Below are 25,623 nucleotides of genomic sequence, written 5' to 3' on the forward strand. Positions count from 1 at the left end.
AGCTATCCAGGGTTAGATTAGATAACTCAGAGCTATCCAGGGTTAGTTTAGATAACTCAGAGCTATCCAGGGTTAGTTTAGATAACTCAGAGCTATCCAGGGTTAGTTTAGATAACTCAGAGCTATCCAGGGTTAGTTTAGATAACTCAGAGCTATCCAGGGTTAGTTAAGGTAACTCAGAGCTATCCAGGGTTAGATTAGATAACTCAGAGCTATCCAGGGTTAGTTTAGATAACTCAGAGCTATCCAGGGTTAGGGTTAGTTAAGATCTGTGTCTTAGGGTCTGTTGAACTGGCTCCAGACAGGCCACAGAGGTTGGTGTATATATATAAAACATGAAAACACAGAACAGGGAACAGTCTGGAGAACTTGACTGCAGATCGCCCGCCTCACTGCAGATCGCCCGCCTCACTGCAGTCGCAACATCATTGAAATCCATAGGATTCCTAAAATTATGATTTTTATTTTTCCACTTTTGATCGCATTTTATCCCCCACGAAAACTCACCAAATGATGCACACTGCTAAAAATAGGTTTTATTAGAGAATGAAAGATGATGAGGAATCCCCACCTTCCCGTCTTTGTCGTTGGGAGAGTCGAAGTTGTCCAGGAAGCTCCTGAAGACCTGCTCCTCGCTCCACTCCCCGTTCTGGAACTTGGGATGATGTTTGGGCTGTAGACGCCCCTCAGATCCTCGATGGTCACCACGCCGTCTCCTGTCCGGTCCAGCTTCCTGAACGCCTGCAGAACCACTTCCTGTCGGGCGCGGGACATCTGGGGCTAAACAGAGAGGACAGCCTCAGATATCTCAGAGACATCACAGGCCGGACCCTCAGCTCACAGACCTGAGTCCTGCTTCTGCACCGGTGTTCCCGTTATCTATATTCCCGTTATCTATATCCCGTAATCTATATCCCGTTATCTATATTCCCGTTAAAGGTACCGGTGTCTCACCCTGAGCGTGAGCAGGAACTCGTCGAAGTCGATGGTCCCGTTGCCGTCTCGGTCGAATTGTAGGAAGAGCGCGGTGGCTTCCTGTTTGTCCATCAGGACTCCGTAGTCCTTCAGACCCTTCAGGAACTCCTTCAGGTCCAGAGAGCGGCTGCTGTTGTCGTCCATGATCTTAAAGGTCCTGCAGGGGGCAAATCACCTTATTGAACTGCATATCACCTTATAGAAATACAAATCACCTTATAGAACTACAAATCACCGTATAGAACTACATATCACATTATAGAACTACATATCACCTTATAGAACTACATGTCACCTTATAGAACTACAAATCACCGTATAGAACTACAAATCACCGTATAGAACTACATATCACCGTATAGAACTACAAATCACCTTATAGAACTACAAATCACCGTATAGAACTACAAATCACCGTATAGAACTACATAGCACCGTATAGAACTACAAATCACCGTATAGAACTACATATCACCGTATAGAACTACAAATCACCGTATAGAACTACAAATCACCTTATAGAACTACATATCACCGTATAGAACTGCAAATCACCGTATAGAACTACATATCACCGTATAGAACTACAAATCACCGTATAGAACTACATATCACCGTATAGAACTACAAATCACCGTATAGAACTACAAATCACCGTATAGAACTACAAATCACCTTATAGAACTACATATCACTGTATAGAACTACATATCACCGTATAGAACTACATATCACCGTATAGAACTACATATCACCGTATAGAACTACATATCACCTTATAGAACTACAAATCACCGTATAGAACTACAAATCACTGTATAGAACTACAAATCACCTTATAGAACTACATATCACCTTATAGAACTACAAATCACCGTATAGAACTACATATCACCTTATAGAACTACAAATCACCGTATAGAACTACAAATCACCTTATAGAACTACATATCACCTTATAGAACTACAAATCACCGTATAGAACTACATATCACCTTATAGAACTACAAATCACCGTATAGAACTACATATCACCTTATAGAACTACAAATCACCGTATAGAACTACATATCACTGTATAGAACTACATATCACCTTATAGAACTACAAATCACCGTATAGAACTACATATCACCGTATAGAACTACATATCACCTTATAGAACTACAAATCACTGTATAGAACTACATATCACTGTATAGAACTACATATCACATTATAGAACTACATATCACTGTATAGAACTACATATCACTGTATAGAACTACATATCACTGTATAGAACTACAAATCACTGTATAGAACTACATATCACTGTATAGAACTACATATCACATTATAGAACTACATATCACTGTATAGAACTACATATCACTGTATAGAACTACATATCACTGTATAGAACTACATATCACTGTATAGAACTACAAATCACTGTATAGAACTACATATCACATTATAGAACTACATATCACTGTATAGAACTACATATCACCTTATAGAACTACATATCACATTATAGAACTACATATCACTGTATAGAACTACATATCACTGTATAGAACTACATATCACCTTATAGAACTACATATCACTGTATAGAACTACATATCACTGTATAGAACTACATATCACTGTATAGAACTACATATCACTGTATAGAACTACAAATCACTGTATAGAACTACATATCACCTGAACTACATATCACTGTATAGAACTACATATCACCTTATAGAACTACATATCACCGTATAGAACTACATATCACTGTATAGAACTACATATCACTGTATAGAACTACATATCACCTGAACTACATATCACTGTATAGAACTACATATCACCTTATAGAACTACATATCACTGTATAGAACTACATATCACTGTATAGAACTACATATCACTGTATAGAACTACATATCACTGTATAGAACTACATATCACTGTATAGAACTACATATCACCTTATAGAACTACATATCACCTGAACTACATATCACTGTATAGAACTACATATCACCTTATAGAACTACATATCACCGTATAGAACTACATATCACCGTATAGAACTACAAATCACCGTATAGAACTACAAATCACCGTATAGAACTACATATCACCTTATAGAACTACATATCACCGTATAGAACTACATATCACCGTATAGAACTACATATCACCGTATAGAACTACATATCACCGTATAGAACTACAAATCACCGTATAGAACTACAAATCACCGTATAGAACTACAAATCACCTTATAGAACTACATATCACCTTATAGAACTACATATCACTGTATAGAACTACATATCACCTTATAGAACTACAAATCACCGTATAGAACTACAAATCACCGTATAGAACTACATATCACCTTATAGAACTACAAATCACCGTATAGAACTACATATCACCGTATAGAACTACATATCACCTTATAGAACTACAAATCACCGTATAGAACTACAAATCACCGTATAGAACTACATATCACCTTATAGAACTACATATCACCTTATAGAACTACAAATCAACCGTATGACTACATATCACCTTATAGAACTACAAATCACCGTATAGAACTACATATCACCTTATAGAACTACAAATCACCGTATAGAACTACATATCACCGTATAGAACTACATATCACCTTATAGAACTACAAATCACCGTATAGAACTACATATCACCGTATAGAACTACATATCACCTTATAGAACTACAAATCACCGTATAGAACTACAAATCACCTTATAGAACTACATATCACTGTATAGAACTACATATCACTGTATAGAACTACATATCACCGTATAGAACTACATATCACCGTATAGAACTACATATCACCGTATAGAACTACATATCACCGTATAGAACTACATATCACCTTATAGAACTACATATCACTGTATAGAACTACATATCACTGTATAGAACTACATATCACTGTATAGAACTACATATCACCGTATAGAACTACATATCACCGTATAGAACTACATATCACTGTATAGAACTACATATCACTGTATAGAACTACATATCACCGTATAGAACTACATATCACTGTATAGAACTACAAATCACTGTATAGAACTACATATCACCTTATAGAACTACAAATCACTGTATAGAACTACATATCACTGTATAGAACTACATATCACCGTATAGAACTTCACCGTATAGAACTACATATCACCGTATAGAACTACATATCACCGTATAGAACTACATATCACCGTATAGAACTACATATCACCGTATAGAACTACATATCACCTGAACTACATATCACCGTATAGAACTACATATCACCGTATAGATACTACATATCACCGTATAGAACTACATATCACCGTATAGAACTACATATCAACCGTATAGAACTACATATCACTGTATAGAACTACATATCACCTGAACTACATATCACTGTATAGAACTACATATCACCGTATAGAACTACATCAACCGTAATAGAACTACATATCACCGTATAGAACTACATATCACCGTATAGAACTACATATCACCGTATAGAACTACATATCACCGTATAGAACTACATATCACCTGAACTACATATCACCGTATAGAACTACATATCACCGTATAGAACTACATATCACCGTATAGAACTACATATCACCGTATAGAACTACATATCACCGTATAGAACTACATATCACTGTATAGAACTACATATCACCTGAACTACATATCACTGTATAGAACTACATATCACCGTATAGAACTACATATCACCGTATAGAACTACATATCACCGTATAGAACTACATATCACCGTATAGAACTACATATCACCGTATAGAACTACATATCACCGTATAGAACTACATATCACCGTATAGAACTACATATCACCTTATAGAACTACATATCACCGTATAGAACTACATATCACCGTATAGAACTACATATCACCGTATAGAACTACATATCACCGTATAGAACTACATATCACCTTATAGAACTACATATCACTGTATAGAACTACATATCACTGTATAGAACTACATATCACTGTATAGAACTACATATCACTGTATAGAACTACATATCACCTTATAGAACTACAAATCACCGTATAGAACTACATATCACCGTATAGAACTACATATCACCGTATAGAACTACATATCACCGTATAGAACTACATATCACCTTATAGAACTACAAATCACCGTATAGAACTACATATCACCGTATAGAACTACATATCACCGTATAGAACTACATATCACTGTATAGAACTACATATCACCTGAACTACAAATCACCTTATAGAACTACAGAAATACTGCAGGACGAGAACACAGTGCCATACAACATACTATTACTTTATTTAGTCATTATGTGATATATAGAAAAGTCAAAAAATAAGGTATCCTATAGTATAGTGTTAAAGTCATGATATATCATGATTTATTTTATAGTGTTAAAGTCATGATATATTATATAGTGTTAAAGTCATGATATATCACGATTTATTATATAGTGTTAAAGTCATGATATATCACGATTTATTTTATAGTGTTAAAGTCATGATATATTATATAGTGTTAAAGTCATGATATATCACGATTTATTATATAGTGTTAAAGTCATGATATATCACGATTTATTTTATAGTGTTAAAGTCATGATATATCACGATTTATTTTATAGTGTTAAAGTCATGATTTATTATATAGTGTTAAAGTCATGATATATCATGATTTATTTTATAGTGTTAAAGTCATGATATATCATGATTTATTATATAGTGTTAAAGTCATGATATATTATATAGTGTTAAAGTCATGATATATCACGATTTATTTTATAGTGTTAAAGTCATGATATATCACGATTTATTTTATAGTGTTAAAGTCATGATTTATTATATAGTGTTAAAGTCATGATATATCATGATTTATTTTATAGTGTTAAAGTCATGATATATCATGATTTATTATATAGTGTTAAAGTCATGATATATTATATAGTGTTAAAGTCATGATATATCACGATTTATTATATAGTGTTTAAGTCATGATATATTATATAGTGTTAAAGTCATGATATATTAAATAGTGTTAGTGTCATGATATATTAAATAATGTTAAAGTCATGATATATCATGATATATTATATAGTGTTAAAGTCATGATATATCACGATTTATTATATAGTGTTTAAGTCATGATATATTATATAGTGTTAAAGTCATGATATATTAAATAGTGTTAGTGTCATGATATATTAAATAGTGTTAAAGTCATGATATATCATGATATATTATATAGTGTTAAAGTCATGATATATCACGATTTATTATATAGTGTTTAAGTCATGATATATTATATAGTGTTAAAGTCATGATATATAATATAGTGTTAGTGTCAGGGTATATTATATAGTGTTAAAGTCAGGATAAATTAAATATTGTTAAAGTCATGATATATAATATATATTATATAGTGTTAAAGTCATTATATATTATATAGTGTTAAAGTCATGATATATTATATATATTATATAGTGTTAAAGTCATGATATATCATGATATATTATACACAGTGGTGGCTCCAGAGTATTTTTGTTGGGTAATATATGGTAGGGCTAACCCATACAGTGGTGGGGCTCAAGTCAGTATTTGCAATGTAATTACATACACGCTATATCGCCCCCCTTGACAGTGAAACGCCACGCATGAAGCTTAGATAATTTACCTGTCTCCTTTTTTCAGCGTTAAAGTCATGATATATTATACAGTGTTTAAGTCATGATATATTATACAGTGTTAAAGTCATGATATATTATATAGGGTTAAAGTCATGATATATTATACAGTGTTTATGTCTTGATATATTATATAGTGTTAATGTCATGATATATCATACAGTGTTAAAGTCATGATATATTATATAGTGTTAAAGTCATGATATAGGGTTGCATATCGTTGACTTTTTTACGATACCGATACCACTGAACGATACCGATACATATCGTGATACTTTCATGTTGCATAAGGGAAAAATTGAATCATCCTGCAATTACTCCCATGAAGCGCTTGATGATATAAATGATGTCAAATTAATATTAAATTCAATTGTGGGACTTGGACCTTTTAGTACTGAACAAACAATGAAAAACACGTTATCTATGAAGAAAACAGATTCTGCAATATCATTTATATCAACCATCAGGCGTGAATAGTACATCTTGTCAATGGAAAAAAGAAATAGCACCAGTATAATCAATATTCAACCTGAGATTCGACTGACCAGAGAACACATAAAGGATCATGAGATCTCGGCATTGCACATAAAACAAATAGCTTCATTAAAATCAACATTTGCCTGATGAAAGAAAACAAATCCCATCACAGTTCAGTTTTGTGCATTCATCTTCAAGAAGATGAGCATATCTGCTCTCTGGATCCAAACGGGCCCTTTCACAGCGTAGGGTCTCACCTGCTAAACTGAACACTCTCTCGCTTGGCACGCTGCTTCCCTGAACACAAAGGTACTTGGTTGCCATACGAGACAGCATTGGTTGGAGGTTGGATGTGTTGCCACCTTTCCCAGAAATAAACTTCTTGCAGTGGTTACAGACCTCACCATTCAGACTGGCAGTGGTTACAGACCCCACCATTCAGACTGGCAGTGGTTACAGACCTCACCATTCAGACTGGCAGTCATATGCAGCCACACTTTAGATTTTCTAAAGTGACTCATTTGCGGAGTTTCACGGCGAAATTGACATCGTAATTCTGACGGTTTGGGCGCGAGTTTAAGGATATTACGCCTCACTTTTATAAAAATTTAAAAAAGTATCGAAAACCGGATCTGATTTCGGTACGGTATACCGTAGCCGCCAGTAACCGGTATTTCGGTAATACCGGGAACCGGTATGCACCCCTATCATGATATATTATACAGTGTTAAAGTCATGATATATTATATAGTGTTAAAGTCATGATATATTATACAGTGTTAATGTCATGATATATTATACAGTGTTAAAGTCATGATATATTATACAGTGTTAAAGTCATGATATATTAGTGTTAATGTCATGATATATTATATAGTGTTAAAGTCATGATATATTAGTGTCAATGTCATGATATATTATATAATGTTAATGTCATGATATATTATACAGTGTTAAAGTCATGATATATTATACAGTGTTAAAGTCATGATATATTATACAGTGTTAAAGTCATGATATATTATACAGTGTTATAGTCATGATATATTAGTGTTAATGTCATGATATATTATATAATGTTAATGTCATGATATATTATACAGTGTTAAAGTCATGATATATTATACAGTGTTAAAGTCATGATATATTATACAGTGTTAAAGTCATGATATATTATATAGTGTTAAAGTTATGAAATATTATACAGTGTTTATTATATATATTATATAGTGTTAAAGTCATGATATATTATATAGTGTTGTGATATATTATACAGTGTTAAAGTCATGATATATTATTTAGTGTTAATGTCATGATATATTATACAGTATTAAAGTCATGATATATTATACAGTGTTAAAGTCATGAAATATTATACAGTGTTTATTATATATATTATATAGTGTTAAAGTCATGATATATCATGATATATTATATAGTGTTGTGATATATTATACAGTGTTAAAGTCATGATATATTATACAGTGTTAAAGTCATGATATATTATTTAGTGTTAAAGTCATGATATATCATGATATATTATATAGTGTTAATGTTAAGTGTTAAAGTGGTGATATATATCGTGATATACTAAACAGTGTTAAAGTTGTAATATATCGTGATATATTAAACAGTGTTAAAGTTGTGATATATGAAACAGAGTCTCACCGGCCCAGCCCTTTGATCCCAGACGAGCCTCGGGACAGGCAGTGCAGACGGAGCCTCTCCACCGGGTCCTTGCACTCCTTCAGCTCCTGCTGCGCCTTCAGAGACATTGCCCGGTCGTGCCTGCTCGTACCCGCCATCCTGAGGGCCGTTAGCATTCATATCTTTATTATTATTATACATGACTATTATCATTACTATTGTTTATTAGGGTCTGAGACCATAGGTCGGCGAAGACCCTATTGAAATCGGTCGCGCAGCGACCGATAAACCTGCAAAAAACACCCAAAAACAGGGAAAACGACCGGCAAAAGCACAGAAAAGGTTCGGAAATAGTGACGGCAGATAGTCCGCGCGAGCCCAGTCACGTGGGCTTCGCCCACGTGATTGCAACTCGCATAATTAATATCGTTACGATCAATTTAGTCGCTCGCAAAGCGAGCGATAACCATGCAAAACCTACTAAAAACAGGGAAAAAGACGGGTAAAAGCCCATTAAAAGTGGCCTAAATCATGACAGTAGGTAGCACAACGGCCTACAGTGACGGTAAACGAGCACATTATTGATATTGGTCAGATTATTTATTATTCTGATTATTATTTTAGAACATCGCGCGCACTTTTGACCCCCGCCACATATGTGAAAACTCACCAAATTTCGCACACGCGTCAGAAGTGCGCAAAATTTTGATATTTAATTGGTTCCGGAATATTACGTAAAAAATTGCGTAGGCCACGCCCACTTCCGTTTTTAACGTTAACTCCCCCTACTTTAACTTTCACGTAACCGAACGAAACTCGCTAAGCATATCTAAGGTGCGGAGACAAACAAAAAAGCCTCTTGGAGGGGTATAAAATAACGTACAGGAAGTCGGCCATTTTGAATTTGGCGTCGAAAAAGGCGTCAAAAAACGCAATTTATCGCGTTTTTCGTCCTCCGTGCAAAATCTATCTTCTCCCAGGGACTTTATCCGTACGACTCGAAATTCGTCGGGTAGCATCTCGAGACATGGGCAATTAAAAGTTATCACGGAACTTTTTTTCTTTCGCACGGCGCAGCCGTTATTTGGCGCCAAAGTTCGCGTTCGCTCGATGCTAGGCCCATCAAACGCCATGGAATACGATGATGTCATAACTCAAACTGACATACTCAGAACGCCACCAAACTTCACGTGATGGTTAACACTGCGGCCCTGAACAGCTCTACGTCAAATGTGATGTTACTTAATATGGTGTTACTATGGCAACGAATCCCTCGCCATAAAACACAGTGTCGCTCTAACTCCAATGGAAAAGCTTCCAAACTGCACCACACTTCAGATGACAGTTAATGGTCCGGCCCTCAACAGCTCTACGTGAAATCTGAGATCTCATCGTATGCCGTTTCCATGGCAACGCATCCCTCACCAAAAAACACGATGTTGTCTTAAGTCAATGGGAAATGGTCCAAACTGCACCAGACTTCAGATGACAGTTAATGGTCCAGCCCTCAACAGCTCTACGCCAATTCTGGGATGTCATCATATGCCGTTTCCATGGCAACGCATTCCTCGCCATAAAACACGATGTTGTCTTAATTCAATGGAAAAGCTTCCAAACTGCACCAGACTTCAGATGACAGTTAATGGTCCGGCCCTCAACAGCTCTAGGTGAAATCTGAGATCTCACCGTATGCCGTTTCCATGGCAACGCATCACTCGCCATAAAACACGATGTTGTCTTAATTCAATGGAAAAGCTTCCAAACGGCACCAGACTTCAGATGACAGTTAATGGTCCGGCCCTCAACAGCTCGAGACACCTACACACACACCTCGACGTGCGGACAACAGCCTGCGGAGCGTCGAAGACCCGCTCAACGCTGCTTGCAGCTTTAATTACTATTGTTATTATTATTATTATACATGACTATTATCATTACTATTGTTTATTAGGGTCTGAGACCTAGGTCGGCGAAGACCTTATTGAAATCGGTCGCGCAGCGACCAATAAACCTTTGACCCCCGCAACATATGTGAAAACTCACTAAATGTTGCACGCGCGTCAGAAGTGGTGCAACTTCAGATGTGTAATTGGTTCCGGAACTTTGCGTCAAAAATTGCGTAGGCTACGCCCACTTCCGTTTTTAACGTAAACTCCCCCCACTTTAACTTTCACGTAAACGAACGAAACTCGCTACACATATCTAGGGTGCGGAGACAAACCAAAAAGCCTCTTGGAGGGGTATAAAATAACGTACAGGAAGCCGGCCATTTTGAATTTGGCGTCGGAAAAACGCGATTTATCGCGTTTTTCGTCCTCCGCACGAAATCTATCTTCTCCCAGGGACTTTATCCGTACGACTCGAAATTCGTCGGGTAGCGTCTCGAGACATGGGCAATTCAAAGCTATCACGGAAGTCTTTTTCTTTCGCACGGCGTAGCCGTGATTTGGCGCCAAAGTTCGCGTTCGCCTCGATGCTCGGCCATCCCTCGCCATGGAACACGATGATGTCATAACGCCAACTGACATACTCAGAACGCCACCAAACTTCACATGATGGTCAACACTGCGGCCCTGAACAGCTCTACGTCAAATTTGATGTTACTTAATATGGCGTTACCATGGCAACGAATCGCCATAAAACACGGTGTCGCTGTAACTCCAATGGACACGGTCCCATCGTCCCCCAATCTTCACTTTTATATCACCGGTCCATGCCTCAACAGCTCTACGTGAAATCTGAGATCTCACCGTATGCCGTTTCCATGGCAACGCATCCCTCGCCATAAAACACAATGTTGTCTTAAGTCAATGGAAAATGGTCCAAACTGCACCACACTTCAGATGATGGCTAATGGTCCGGCCCTCAACAGCTCTACGCCAATTATGGGATGTCATCATATGCCGTTTCCATGGCAACGCATCCCTCACCATAAAACATGGTATCGCTGTAACTCCAATGGACACGGTCCCATCGTCCCTCAATCTTCACTTTTATATCACCGGCACCAGACTTCAGATGATGACTAATGGTCCGGCCCTGAACAGCTCTACGCCAATTATGGGATGTCATCATATGCCGTTGCCATGGTGACAGATCCCTCGCCATGAAACACAGTGTTGTCATAACTCGATGGAAAATGGTCCAAACTGCACCAGACTTCAGATGACAGTTAATGGTCCGGCCCTCAACAGCTCTAGGTGAAATCTGAGATCTCACCGTATGCCGTTTCCATGGCAACGCATCACTCGCCATAAAACACGATGTTGTCTTAATTCAATGGAAAAGCTTCCAAACGGCACCAGACTTCAGATGACAGTTAATGGTCCGGCCCTCAACAGCTCGAGACACCTACACACACACCTCGACGTGCGGACAACAGCCTGCGGAGCGTCGAAGACCCGCTCAACGCTGCTTGCAGCTTTAATTACTATTGTTATTATTATTATTATACATGACTATTATCATTACTATTGTTTATTAGGGTCTGAGACCTAGGTCGGCGAAGACCTTATTGAAATCGGTCGCGCAGCGACCAATAAACCTTTGACCCCCGCAACATATGTGAAAACTCACTAAATGTTGCACGCGCGTCAGAAGTGGTGCAACTTCAGATGTGTAATTGGTTCCGGAACTTTGCGTCAAAAATTGCGTAGGCTACGCCCACTTCCGTTTTTAACGTAAACTCCCCCCACTTTAACTTTCACGTAAACGAACGAAACTCGCTACACATATCTAGGGTGCGGAGACAAACCAAAAAGCCTCTTGGAGGGGTATAAAATAACGTACAGGAAGCCGGCCATTTTGAATTTGGCGTCGGAAAAACGCGATTTATCGCGTTTTTCGTCCTCCGCACGAAATCTATCTTCTCCCAGGGACTTTATCCGTACGACTCGAAATTCGTCGGGTAGCGTCTCGAGACATGGGCAATTCAAAGCTATCACGGAAGTCTTTTTCTTTCGCACGGCGTAGCCGTGATTTGGCGCCAAAGTTCGCGTTCGCTCGATGCTCGGCCATCCCTCGCCATGGAACACGATGATGTCATAACGCCAACTGACATACTCAGAACGCCACCAAACTTCACATGATGGTCAACACTGCGGCCCTGAACAGCTCTACGTCAAATTTGATGTTACTTAATATGGCGTTACCATGGCAACGAATCGCCATAAAACACGGTGTCGCTGTAACTCCAATGGACACGGTCCCATCGTCCCCCAATCTTCACTTTTATATCACCGGTCCATGCCTCAACAGCTCTACGTGAAATCTGAGATCTCACCGTATGCCGTTTCCATGGCAACGCATCCCTCGCCATAAAACACAATGTTGTCTTAAGTCAATGGAAAATGGTCCAAACTGCACCACACTTCAGATGATGGCTAATGGTCCGGCCCTCAACAGCTCTACGCCAATTATGGGATGTCATCATATGCCGTTTCCATGGCAACGCATCCCTCACCATAAAACATGGTGTCGCTGTAACTCCAATGGACACGGTCCCATCGTCCCTCAATCTTCACTTTTATATCACCGGCACCAGACTTCAGATGATGACTAATGGTCCGGCCCTGAACAGCTCTACGCCAATTATGGGATGTCATCATATGCCGTTGCCATGGTGACAGATCCCTCGCCATGAAACACAGTGTTGTCATAACTCGATGGAAAATGGTCCAAACTGCACCAGACTTCAGATGACAGTTAATGGTCCGGCCCTCAACACCTCAATATGACAATAGTGAGTTTTCCTCAAAAGCTGTTGCCATGGCAACGCATCCCTCGCCGTTAAGCACGATATTGCTATAACTCCTGTGCAAATGGTAAAAAAGTGTTCAAATGTCCCATGTGTGCTAACCGTCAAGCCCTCGACACATATATGTGTCAGTTTTGAGATTTCGTCAAATGTCGTTGCTATGGTAACAAAATGGTCGCCGTGAAACACGGTTTTCTCATAACTCCAGTTAACATGCTCCAAACGGCCCAAAACTTCACAGGTTTGATAACGATGCAGCCCTCAACACATCTAGGCGTATTATGGGGTGTCATCAAATTCCGTTGCCATGGCGATAGATCACTCGCCATCAAACACAATGTTTATGATACTGCTGTAACTCCCATGTACGTTGTCTGATCGGCCTGAAACTTCCCACGTTTGCCAACGGCCGAGTCCTTGAGACACCTAGACACACACGTCGACGTGCGGACAGCACGACCCGCTCAACGCTGCTTGCAGCTTTAATTGTTATTGTTATTGTTATTGTTATTATTATTATTATTATTATTATTAGGCGCCGCTTTCCACCTTCTTCTCCAGTAGGACTCAGATGAGGGTGTACTCTTATGTGTGGCTGTGAACATTTTTTTTTATTATGAAGGGCAGACCATCTATTTGTATTTATATTTTTGTTTTTTTTAGAAAGGGGCAGGTCATATAAGATTTTATTCTTCTCCCTGCTCCTTTTCGCTCAATGGTGTGTAGAGACATGTTTTGTTGGCAATTATTGTACATTTGGCTATGCGTACCATGAGCGGGACAAATAAAAATGAAATGAAATATCCCAACCAATCAGCACAGTGGAGCTTATCATGTTTGTTAGATAATGGGCCCTGCAGTCCCGCCACTTTGGATCAACAGGGACAGTGAGGGGGCTTAAAGTCTCTTGATACAATCTTGGCCCCCATTCCCTGTTCAATAAAGCACTATAAACAAGATTGGATAACACTGTGGTCATCATCTAGAAGTTAATAATCAAAAATAATCAAACTGAGTTCTTAGAAGTCCATTCAAACACATTCGACAGCTGTAGTAGATACTGTATCAGGTCACCATTGTCTTTAAATGCTTTCACACCTCAGGGGCAGATGCGCCATGATTGTATCACAATATCATAGCTAATCACATCTCTGTGGTCTTGTATCTCATAGCATCTCTAGCTCTGATGTTTAGATCTAACTTTGAAAAGGGTGATGTTAGTTTCCCCTTTTTATGTTTGCATAGAGCACACAAAAACAAACAGGTTTTGGACCAAACTTCTTCACAAAGACAGAAAAAAACATTTATGTACATAGAAGATTTGGATATAAAAAGAGATTCAAGTAGAAACACAACACATATTCTGTAGTACCACCAAGGTACAAGACAGCATATGATACTTTATGAAGAATCCTGTACTTTTACTTAAGTAGGATTTTGAACACAGGAAATAATTGCTCATATTACTCATTAAAAAAAGTATCTTTGCATTGATGTTTGATACTTTTAATCACAGTAAGTCAAGGATCTGAGTACTATAACTACACAAACCATCGTAATTTAATTATTTATATACTTTTTGTTCAATGGCAACTTTCTTTGGACATGCAGCTATCTGCAGTATTGTGATGGCTCATTTTTCTCCTTGACCTTTTTGAATATTTGAACACAAGCTTTCCCTACCTTTCCTTAGCTAAGAGTTTTCAATTGTTTAGGATTAAGACTAAAGATTTAAGAAATACTTTATAAATCCACAAGGGGAAATTACATTTGTCCCAACCCTGACCCTTTTCACTCTGTTGTTATTGACATGACATCACACACATACTTTAACCACACTCTATTCATGTTTTGGTAGCCAAGTGCATATACTGGTATGATAATTATATTCTGATTCTGATTCTGATAACTGTTTGTTTTTAAAAAAAAATCACATGACTGAATGTTAACCAGGGTTTTCAGTCATTAACACTTTGGTTTAAAGTATCAAACTCATTCTAAACAACTTTTTAAACTATTTATTGGAAGCTGTGGGGAATTAAAGCAGAAGACATGAGCGGAGAAGTATTTTGCGTTGGCTCTTTCCTGAACTTCAGTTTTTGGTGCTCCCATATCAACTGCTGAACTGGATGGTTAACTTTCTGCTGAGAAACATTTGACCTTTGTTATAACAAAATAAACAATCCATGGAATCACACGGCTAAAAATCGATAGTTCTCTTGCAGCTGCTGTGTTGCAATAATCAGATACACTTACACAAGATACAGAATTGTTGGGACACTAACACCCATACCATACATGTCAATCTGAATTAAAAGCTTGAAATAACACAAGATAAAGATTACACAAGATGATAAGTGAAAAACAAGTTAAGGTTTAGCAGCCGAAAGAAGTGAAACTTACTTACAGAACTTTGTGTTCCAAACCAGAAGTCATCATGCCAATGGCAATGATCTTGTTATTGACTGATTCAACATGATGTTTTGTGTCAGAGAACAACAAACATGACATGGTTCTGTTACACGTTGGTAGCTTAAATACAAATACAAAATATTTGAGATTATGCAAGGGAAGGCCATGTGGCAAGACCAACCTGGTCTCACCAGAATGCGTGACTCCACCACGACTCCTTAACACCGCAGTGCATGGTGGAGTCACGAACTTTGCTACATTTACGTGTCTGCACCACGCAAACAACCCCAATGTAAAGTGAATGAGGCTCCTTTGTCCTTAACCCTAGCCCTGAACAGCTCTACGCCAATTATGGGATGTCATCATATGCCGTTGCCATGGTGACAGATCCTTCGCCATGAAACACAATGTTGTCATAACTCGATGGAAAATGGTCCAAACTGCACCAGACTTCAGATGACAGTTAATGGTCCGGCCCTCAACACATCAATATGACAATAGTGAGTTTTCCTCAAAAGCTGTTGCCATGGCAACGCATCCCTCGCCGTTAAGCACGATATTGCTATAACTCCTGTGTAAATGGTAAAAAGTGTTCACATTTCCCATGTGTGCTAACCGTCAAGCCCTCGACACACATATATGTGTCAGTTTTGAGATTTCGTCAAATGTCGTTGCTATGGTAACAACATGGTCGCCGTGAAACACGGTTTTCTCATAACTCCAGTTAACATGCTCCAAACGGCCCAAAACGTCACAGGTTTGATAACGATGCAGCCCTCAACACATCTAGGCGTATTATGGGGTGTCATCAAATTCCGTTGCCATGGCGACTGATCACTCGCCATCAAACACAATGTTTATGATACTGCTGTAACTCCCATGTACGTTGTCCGATCGGCCTGAAACTTCCCACGTTTGCCAACGGCCGAGTCCTCGAGACACCTACACACGCACCTCGACGTGCGGACAACAGCCTGCGGAGCGTCGAAGACCCGCTCAACGCTGCTTGCAGCTTTAATTATTATTGTTATTATGATTATTATTATTATTGTTATCATTATCAATATTATACATTACTATTATCATTATTGTTTATTATTACTGTTGTTAATATTATTATACATTACTATTATTATAATTATTATTATTGTTATTAAACATATTATTATGATTGTTATTATAATAATAACAATAGTCTCTAGAGAAGCTGACAGACCTCTATAACGTCTCCTCCGTCTCCTAATTACAGAACAGCTGTCCTCTATGACGTCTCCTCTATGACGTCTCCTCTATGACGTCTCCTCTATGAGGTCTCCTCTATGACGTCTCCTCTATGACGTCTCCTCTATGAGGTCTCCTCTATGATGTCTCCTCTATGAGGTCTCCTCTATGAGGTCTCCTCTATGACGTCTCCTCTATGAGGTCTCCTCTATGAAGGGATGTATGCACTGTACTTCACTTTAATAATGTTTGCTGAAAAGTGTCTGTATATTACAGCACGATTTTTTGTTGAATAGATTTGAGTGTTTCAACATTTCGGGTCGCGATTTATTGACAAAGGAAAAACTGGGTCCCGAGGCCTGACCAGTTGAGAACCACTGGTCTATAAGGTGTCCCCCGTCTCCTGATTACAGAACAGCTGTCCTCTATGAGGTCTCCTCTATAAGGTGTCCCCCGTCTCCTGATTACAGAACAGCTGTCCTCTATGAGGTCTCCTCTATAAGGTGTCCCCGTCTCCTGATTACAGAACAGCTGTCCTCTATGAGGTCTCCTTTATAAGGTGTCCCCGTCTCCTGATTACAGAACAGCTGTCCTCTATGAGGTCTCCTTTATAAGGTGTCCCCGTCTCCTGATTACAGAACAGCTGTCCTCTATGAGGTCTCCTCTATAAGGTGTCCCCGTCTCCTGATTACAGAACAGCTGTCCTCTATGAGGTCTCCTCTATAAGGTGTCCCCGTCTCCTGATTACAGAACAGCTGTCCTCTATGAGGTCTCCTCTATAAGGTGTCCCCGTCTCCTGATTACAGAACAGCTGCCGTAGGCTGTGACGTCACTTCACGACGGCAGGTCCAAATAAACGATAAAATAACAAAGGATTATAATATTCAAATATATCAAACTATACATTTGAACATATGGCTCCTACAATCGTGTTGTTCTTATCACTCCTAATATCGTGCTGTTGTTGTTATAAATACAGGTGATATTAAGGAGGAAACTCACCTTTAATCTCCGGCTGCAAACGGAGAGCTGCACTTCCGCAAACAGTTCCGTTACCATGGAGGCCAACCGTCCAATCGCGTGACTCTGGTTTAGACTCAATGTTTTACACCTGTACAAACAACACACCTGTGTAAACAACACACCTGTGTAAACAACAGTGTAAACAACACACCTGTACAAATAACACGGGAAAGTGATTCAATAAAGAAGAGCTGAAAGTCTCGAGGAGTTTAAAGAGTTTCATCACAAAAACAAACTTTTATTTTGAAGGTGGACAGGAAGTCCGAATCAGTATCCGGTTAATACCGAGGTGGCTTCACACAAGTCCCCTTTATAGAGTGGCGAAGTCCCTCCCACTTACTTCCGGGGTATGGGACCTTATTCCGGAAAAGTTATGCATTGAAGTCAATGGGGAGAGAAAACTTATCTTTCGATCCTGTTTGAATTGTGCCATGAATTACACATATGTTTGTCAATCTTAAAAAATCATTTCCATGTCAAAAAAGTCACAGTTTGTCTTAAAACTGTTGAAATATAAGACTTTGAAAAATACGAAACTAGAAAGACTACAAATCCCAGAGTCGCGTAAGTGATGTCACAATTGAGACACTACGATACACGTATAATACCGTATATATACGATCAGCGCCATATAGATAGAATCTATCTATATGGCGCTGGCTAAGATAAGATAACTTTGTGCCTGTGTGCTTAGTACCAGGTTGTTATTATACCAGCAATGGGTCTTGCTCGTTCTTTCGCTTCCCGTCTGATGAAAGAGGAGTGTGTGGATCAAGTTAGCTACCTAGCTAGTAGCTAGCACGTTAGTTAGCATTACAGCCTTGTCATTTTATTAGCCTTAACATGAAGTAACATTAAGTAACCCAAAATGTTAAACAGTAAGAGTAGTAGTCATATTTCGTGAACCCTTTGAATAGTACTGTCACCGGTGTGATCATTCTATAATACACAATTTAAGCCCGGGGGAGAAATGCTAACGCTAACGCTAGCGATCTTCTCTACTTCATGCTATCTGCACAAATGGTTGACATTAAACATTAAAACGACCAGGCAGTTCAGAGAGAATCAAAGGAAGGAAGGCAGGCAGCTTTGCATGACATTCTTCAGGACGTGTTTCATTGTAGTGATAGTGAGGGTAGTCTCTTGTGTTGACAAGACAGTAGTGACGGCCATCTTGGTGACGTGTGTTGTTGACCAGAGATCAGATGTAGTTCTTTGAGCGTTTCACACAAACAAATGTGTTACTTCACAGTTTTACCACACATTTTTTTTTTTTGACTTGCAAAATTATCTTTTAAATTGACAAACAACATATGTGTAATTCATGGCACAATTCAAACGGGATCGAAAGATAATCTTTCTCTCTCCATTGACTTCAATACATAATTTTTCCGAAATAAGGTCCCTTGGAGGTCCACCGGAAGGGGAGGGACTTCGCCACTCTATTAACCCATTAAAATGTGACATGTCCTGGTGTTCCTCACGTTGTAATGAAATCGTGAGGAACACATTAAACAGTTTATGGAGTAATTAATGACAAACTTTATTCATTTCTAACAGATATTAATAATAACAATCAGACGCCGGTTTAATAACGCAGGTTTTATTATTCACATAACAACACTTCCTGATCAGATCACCTGACCAGAAACACTTCCTGATCAGATCACTTGACCACCATCTTTAATCACTGAGTGTGAGTTCCTGGAGATCTCAGTGTGAAACGTTATTAAAACTTTATTAAACTTTTTTGAACACGTCTCCTCCTCTTGTCTCCTCGTTTCCTCACAGCTTGGCCTTGTTCATCCTCCCCATCAGCTTCTCCAGCTTCAGAGCGAGCGCCATGTCTCCTTTGATCCTCAGTTTCCCCCCCATGAAGGCCATGGTGGGCTTCAGCTGCCCTGCAGAACACAGAGTTACCGTTTGTACAGAGAGGGCCTGAACGCATCATACTGTAGCGGTTAGCTGCTAACAGCTAAAGTTAACATCATACTGTAGCGGTTAGCTGCTAACAGCTAACATCATACTGTAGCGGTTAGCTGCTAACAGCTAAAGTTAACATCATACTGTATCGGTTAGCGGCTAACAGCTAAAGTTAGCATCATACTGTAGCGGTTAGCGGCTAACAGCTAAAGTTAGCATCATATTGTAGCAGTTAGTGGATAATAGCTAAAGTTAGCATCATACTGTAGCAGTTAGCGGCTAACAGCTAAAGTTAGCATCATACTGTAACAGCATTAGTCTACAGGTGTGTCGGCTGAATACCTGCGAACATCTTGGTGAAGTCGGCTGAGTCCATCGTCATGATGACATCCGCTTTGACGGGCGGCTGACCAGGTCCTGCCCCCCCGGACCCGCTCTTCAGGTCCAGGAACCAGACGCCCGCATTCTCACCTTATAAACATATAAACACATAAACATTTAAACACAACATCTCCTTATGAGGACATAAAGACATCTCCTTATGAGGCCATAAAGACATCTCCTTATGAGGACATAAAGACATCTCCTTATGAGGATATAAAGACATCTCCTTATGAGGACATAAAGACATCTCCTTATGAGGACATAAAGATATCTCCTTATGAGGACATAAAGACATCTCCTTATGAGGACATAAAGACATCTCCTTATGAGGACATAAAGACATCTCCTTATGAGGACATAAAGACATCTCCTTATGAGGACATAAAGATATCTCCTTATGAGGACATAAAGATATCTCCTTATGAGGACATAAAGACATCTCCTTATGAGGACATAAAGACATCTCCTTATGAGGATATAAAGACATCTCCTTATGAGGACATAAAGACATCTCCTTATGAGGACATAAAGACATCTCCTTATGAGGACATACAGACATGAACACATCTCCTCATTGTTGAGATCTCCATATTAGGTTGAATACTTACGAAAGTTAATTATAATCAAATATAATCCATTATATTCTTGTATAACCCAAAATGAAAATGCTTCATATTTTATGGTTTTCTATATTTACAGTATAAACAAAACACAAGTGGTTTGTTAAGTTGAGTGTAAGGCCTATTATGGTTTATGGGTGTCACTGATAAGAGAGGGGAGACGGTGGCCGTTTCTCAATGTCCAGTACTTTTTGGAGAAATGCTGAGGCCCCAAAAAGGTGTTTATGTCATAGCCGAGAATAATATTTTCCAATCCTGCAAACTAGGGGTCATGACCTTTTTACACAAACATGGGAAGGTGTCTCTTATGCCATAGCATATGTCTGGTCATGTCCAGTCCTGCACATCAGAGGCCCAGTTTCCACAAACATGTGTATGGAGGAGGGGTCTTTAGGTTTCTCTGTCCTGTTTTGAGCATAAAGACACTGGCGGAGAGGGAGCAAACTCTCTCTCTCTTGAGGGGGGGGGGGGGGGGAGCTGGGTTTTTGCTCTGTAAGGTTCTCTCAAACTTGGTAAATATCGCTTGAATTTCTTTGTGGAATGCTGAGTGAATTTCTTTGTTGGAAGATCATAACCCTGCCACCTGTGAGGAAGGTCCTCCGAATTCATGCGGGACTAGATGTGTACGTGAATTGATTTGTTGAATGAAAGTTTGAATGTGCTTTTTATTATCACCGGTCATTTATGAGGAGATGCCTCTAAATTCTGTCGGACGATTTTAAATGTCACAACTGAATTGGGCAGTTGAAGTTGAAATTGAGGTTTCACATTAGAACATGACCACAGCATGATATGTTTAGTAGGATTGTCATGTTGTAACGAGAGAAGGTAAAAACCCTGTTCAAGTGTGGACCAATCATTCTTCAAATAAATCCCACCTTTTGGATTGGGACAACTTGAAAGACATGTGCGCTCTCCTCTCCTGCTTCAAGGTAAGATCGCACCCTGCCACACTCACACTTAGGTAGGGCCACACCTCATTACTGATATCAGAATCCTTCGGGATCGCTTCAACAGATTTAGAGGGTCGTCTGAATTGAAACAGCACTTCATTGAACCTGGTTCTTCAGGAGTTAGTAGAGGTGAGATCTTGCTGACGTTGGTGGATCTGAGCCAAGCAGTAAACTTACATAGACTCAATAACTTCTGTTAGGTCCATTAGTAGGTCCGAGTCATTTGCCGGAATAAATGAACAGGCCTCCCGACTCCCAAGACCATGAACACATGACGGTTCTCCCAAGACCATGAACACATGACGGTTCTCCCAAGACCATGAACACATGACGGTTCTCCCAAGACCATGAACACATGACGGTTACCTGAGACCATGAACACATGACGGTTACCTGAGACCATGAACACATGACGGTTCTCCCAAGACCATGAACACATGACGGTTCTCCCAAGACCATGAACACATGACGGTTCTCCCAAGACCATGAACACATGACGGTTACCTGAGACCATGAACACATGACGGTTACCTGAGACCATGAACACATGACGGTTACCTGAGACCATGAACACATGACGGTTCTCCCAAGACCATGAACACATGACGGTTACCTGAGACCATGAACACATGACGGTTACCTGAGACCATGAACACATGACGGTTACCTGAGACCATGAACACATGACGGTTACCTGAGACCATGAACACATGACGGTTACCTGAGAGGTCGAACTGGTAGATGCCCTGCGTCGTCTTGATAACGTCTTCGTTGATCACCGCCTTGATGGCGTCGAAGGTGTTTTCTATTGGTCCTCCAGAGAGGGGCGTGGCAGATGATGTTGGGGGTCTGAAGGCTGGGGTCGCCCCTAGCAACAGGAGATAACACCTGGTTAACACTTACAGTAAACATGGACTTCTTAAGGATAACATGTTTATTATAACATGTCTTTAATAACGTGTTATAACATGTGTTCACCGTGTTGCTCCATCTTCTCCACCAGCGTCTCAGGAGCGTCGTCCAGGAAGAAGTCTGGCAGCAGGGGGTGACCTGTGGACCAATCAGAGGCCAGCATGAGTACCAGCTGATGAGTGTGTTAGCTCTGTTAGCTCTGTTAGCTCGTTAGCTCACCTGGCTGCACAGCGTACGGCTCAAAGTCTTGGACCCCCTGCTGTCTCAGGACGTCTTCGTCCACCAGGAAGTTCCCCGTGAAGTCGGTCCCTCGAGAGAGGACAGCGTACGCAGCGTCGGCCATGATGTCCACCGTGCGGCACTGCTTAGAGACGCCCTCCCCCCCCAACATCTCCATCGCTGCCGTCTGGATCGCTGACACACACACACACACACACACACACACACACACACACAAAGTTTAGATTGTGATAACTTGTAAGGTCTGGAGACGCTAGCCGCTGAAGGGGAGTCGAGGGGAGTCGAGGGGATCCCCAGGAAGAACCCTCCACCTCCAGGAGGCCTTTTGGTTCGTGTCCGCACTGAAGATATGCGTTCCAGATTTCGTTCGTATTCGAGAAAGTGCAAGTGGGGGAAGTTTACGTTAAAAACGGAAGTGGGCGTGGCTTGCAGATGTTTTTGTGTGACGTGTGTTTCTGTGGATGGGTCTTCGCCCACCTCTGTGCCCCCTGAAGCCACACTCTCTAGCTGTGGTCCAGGGCTCTGGTCTCAGACCCTAACCCCCTGAAGCCACACTCTCTAGCTGTGGTACAGGGCTCTGGTCTCAGACCCTAACCCCCTGAAGCCACACTCTCTAGCTGTGGTCCAGGGCTCTGGTCTCAGACCCTAACCCCCTGAAGCCACACTCTCTAGCTGTGGTACAGGGCTCTGGTCTCAGACCCTAACCCCCTGAAGCCACACTCTCTAGCTATGGTACAGGGCTCTGGTCTCAGACCCTAACCCCTTGAAGCCACACTCTCTAGCTGTGGTACAGGGCTCTGGTCTCAGACCCTAACCCCTTGAAGCCACACTCTCTAGCTGTGGTACAGGGCTCTGGTCTCAGACCCTAACCCCTTGAAGCCACACTCTCTAGCTGTGGTACAGGGCTCTGGTCTCAGACCCTAACCCCTTGAAGCCACACTCTCTAGCTGTGGTACAGGGCTCTGGTCTCAGACCCTAACCCCCTGAAGCCACACTCTCTAGCTGTGGTACAGGGCTCTGGTCTCAGACCCTAACCCCTTGAAGCCACACTCTCTAGCTGTGGTACAGGGCTCTGGTCTCAGACCCTAACCCCCTGAAGCCACACTCTCTAGCTGTGGTACAGGGCTCTGGTCTCAGACCCTAACCCCTTGAAGCCACACTCTCTAGCTGTGGTACAGGGCTCTGGTCTCAGACCCTAACCCCTTGAAGCCACACTCTCTAGCTGTGGTACAGGGCTCTGGTCTCAGACCCTAACCCCCTGAAGCCACACTCTCTAGCTGTGGTACAGGGCTCTGGTCTCAGACCCTAACCCCCTGAAGCCACACTCTCTAGCTGTGGTACAGGGCTCTGGTCTCAGACCCTAACCCCCTGAAGCCACACTCTCTAGCTGTGGTACAGGGCTCTGGTCTCAGACCCTAACCCCTTGAAGCCACACTCTCTAGCTGTGGTACAGGGCTCTGGTCTCAGACCCTAACCCCTTAAAGCCACACTCTCTAGCTGTGGTACAGGGCTCTGGTCTCAGACCCTAACCCCTTGAAGCCACACTCTCTAGCTGTGGTACAGGGCTCTGGTCTCAGACCCTAACCCCTTGAAGCCACACTCTCTAGCTGTGGTACAGGGCTCTGGTCTCAGACCCTAACCCCTTGAAGCCACACTCTCTAGCTGTGGTACAGGGCTCTGGTCTCAGACCCTAACCCCCTGAAGCCACACTCTCTAGCTGTGGTACAGGGCTCTGGTCTCAGACCCTAACCCCCCTGAAGCCACACTCTCTAGCTGTGGTACAGGGCTCTGGTCTCAGACCCTAACCCCTTGAAGCCACACTCTCTAGCTGTGGTACAGGGCTCTGGTCTCAGACCCTAACCCCCTGAAGCCACACTCTCTAGCTGTGGTACAGGGCTCTGGTCTCAGACCCTAACCCCCTGAAGCCACACTCTCTAGCTGTGGTACAGGGCTCTGGTCTCAGACCCTAACCCCCTGAAACCACACTCTCTAGCTGTGGTACAGGGCTCTGGTCTCAGACCCTAACCCCCTGAAGCCACACTCTCTAGCTGTGGTACAGGGCTCTGGTCTCAGACCCTAACCCCTTGAAGCCACACTCTCTAGCTGTGGTACAGGGCTCTGGTCTCAGACCCTACCCCCTGAAACCACACTCTCTAGCTGTGGTACAGGGCTCTGGTCTCAGACCCTAACCCCCTGAAACCACACTCTCTAGCTGTGGTACAGGGCTCTGGTCTCAGACCCTAACCCCCTGAAGCCACACTCTCTAGCTGTGGTACAGGGCTCTGGTTTCAGACCCTAACCCCCTGAAAACCACACT

At 40.9% G+C, this 25,623-nt stretch overlaps 2 protein-coding genes across 2 annotated transcripts; both read right to left on the minus strand.

Annotated features, from left to right (window-relative positions):
* Window positions 1–571: 571 nt before the first annotated feature.
* On the minus strand, window positions 572–18,567 carry LOC117486837 (calcyphosin-like protein; the record flags this gene model as incomplete). The annotated part of the gene is given in 6 exon segments (XM_034135409.1): window positions 572–672; window positions 675–780; window positions 955–1,132; window positions 8,884–9,021; window positions 18,254–18,362; window positions 18,511–18,567. Coding segments are annotated over 4 exon segments (522 nt in total), but the record flags the coding sequence as incomplete, so codon positions are not given.
* Window positions 18,568–19,860: 1,293 nt separating this feature from the next.
* On the minus strand, window positions 19,861–23,480 carry hsdl2 (hydroxysteroid dehydrogenase like 2; the record flags this gene model as incomplete). Its single annotated transcript, XM_034135399.1, is given in 5 exon segments — window positions 19,861–20,175; window positions 20,540–20,668; window positions 22,876–23,022; window positions 23,133–23,204; window positions 23,286–23,480. Coding segments are annotated over 5 exon segments (659 nt in total), but the record flags the coding sequence as incomplete, so codon positions are not given.
* Between the last annotated feature and the right edge of the window lie 2,143 nt (window positions 23,481–25,623).

The sequence above is a fragment of the Trematomus bernacchii genome, unplaced genomic scaffold, assembly GCF_902827165.1.
Source record: "Trematomus bernacchii unplaced genomic scaffold, fTreBer1.1, whole genome shotgun sequence".
NCBI lineage: Eukaryota > Metazoa > Chordata > Actinopteri > Perciformes > Nototheniidae > Trematomus > Trematomus bernacchii.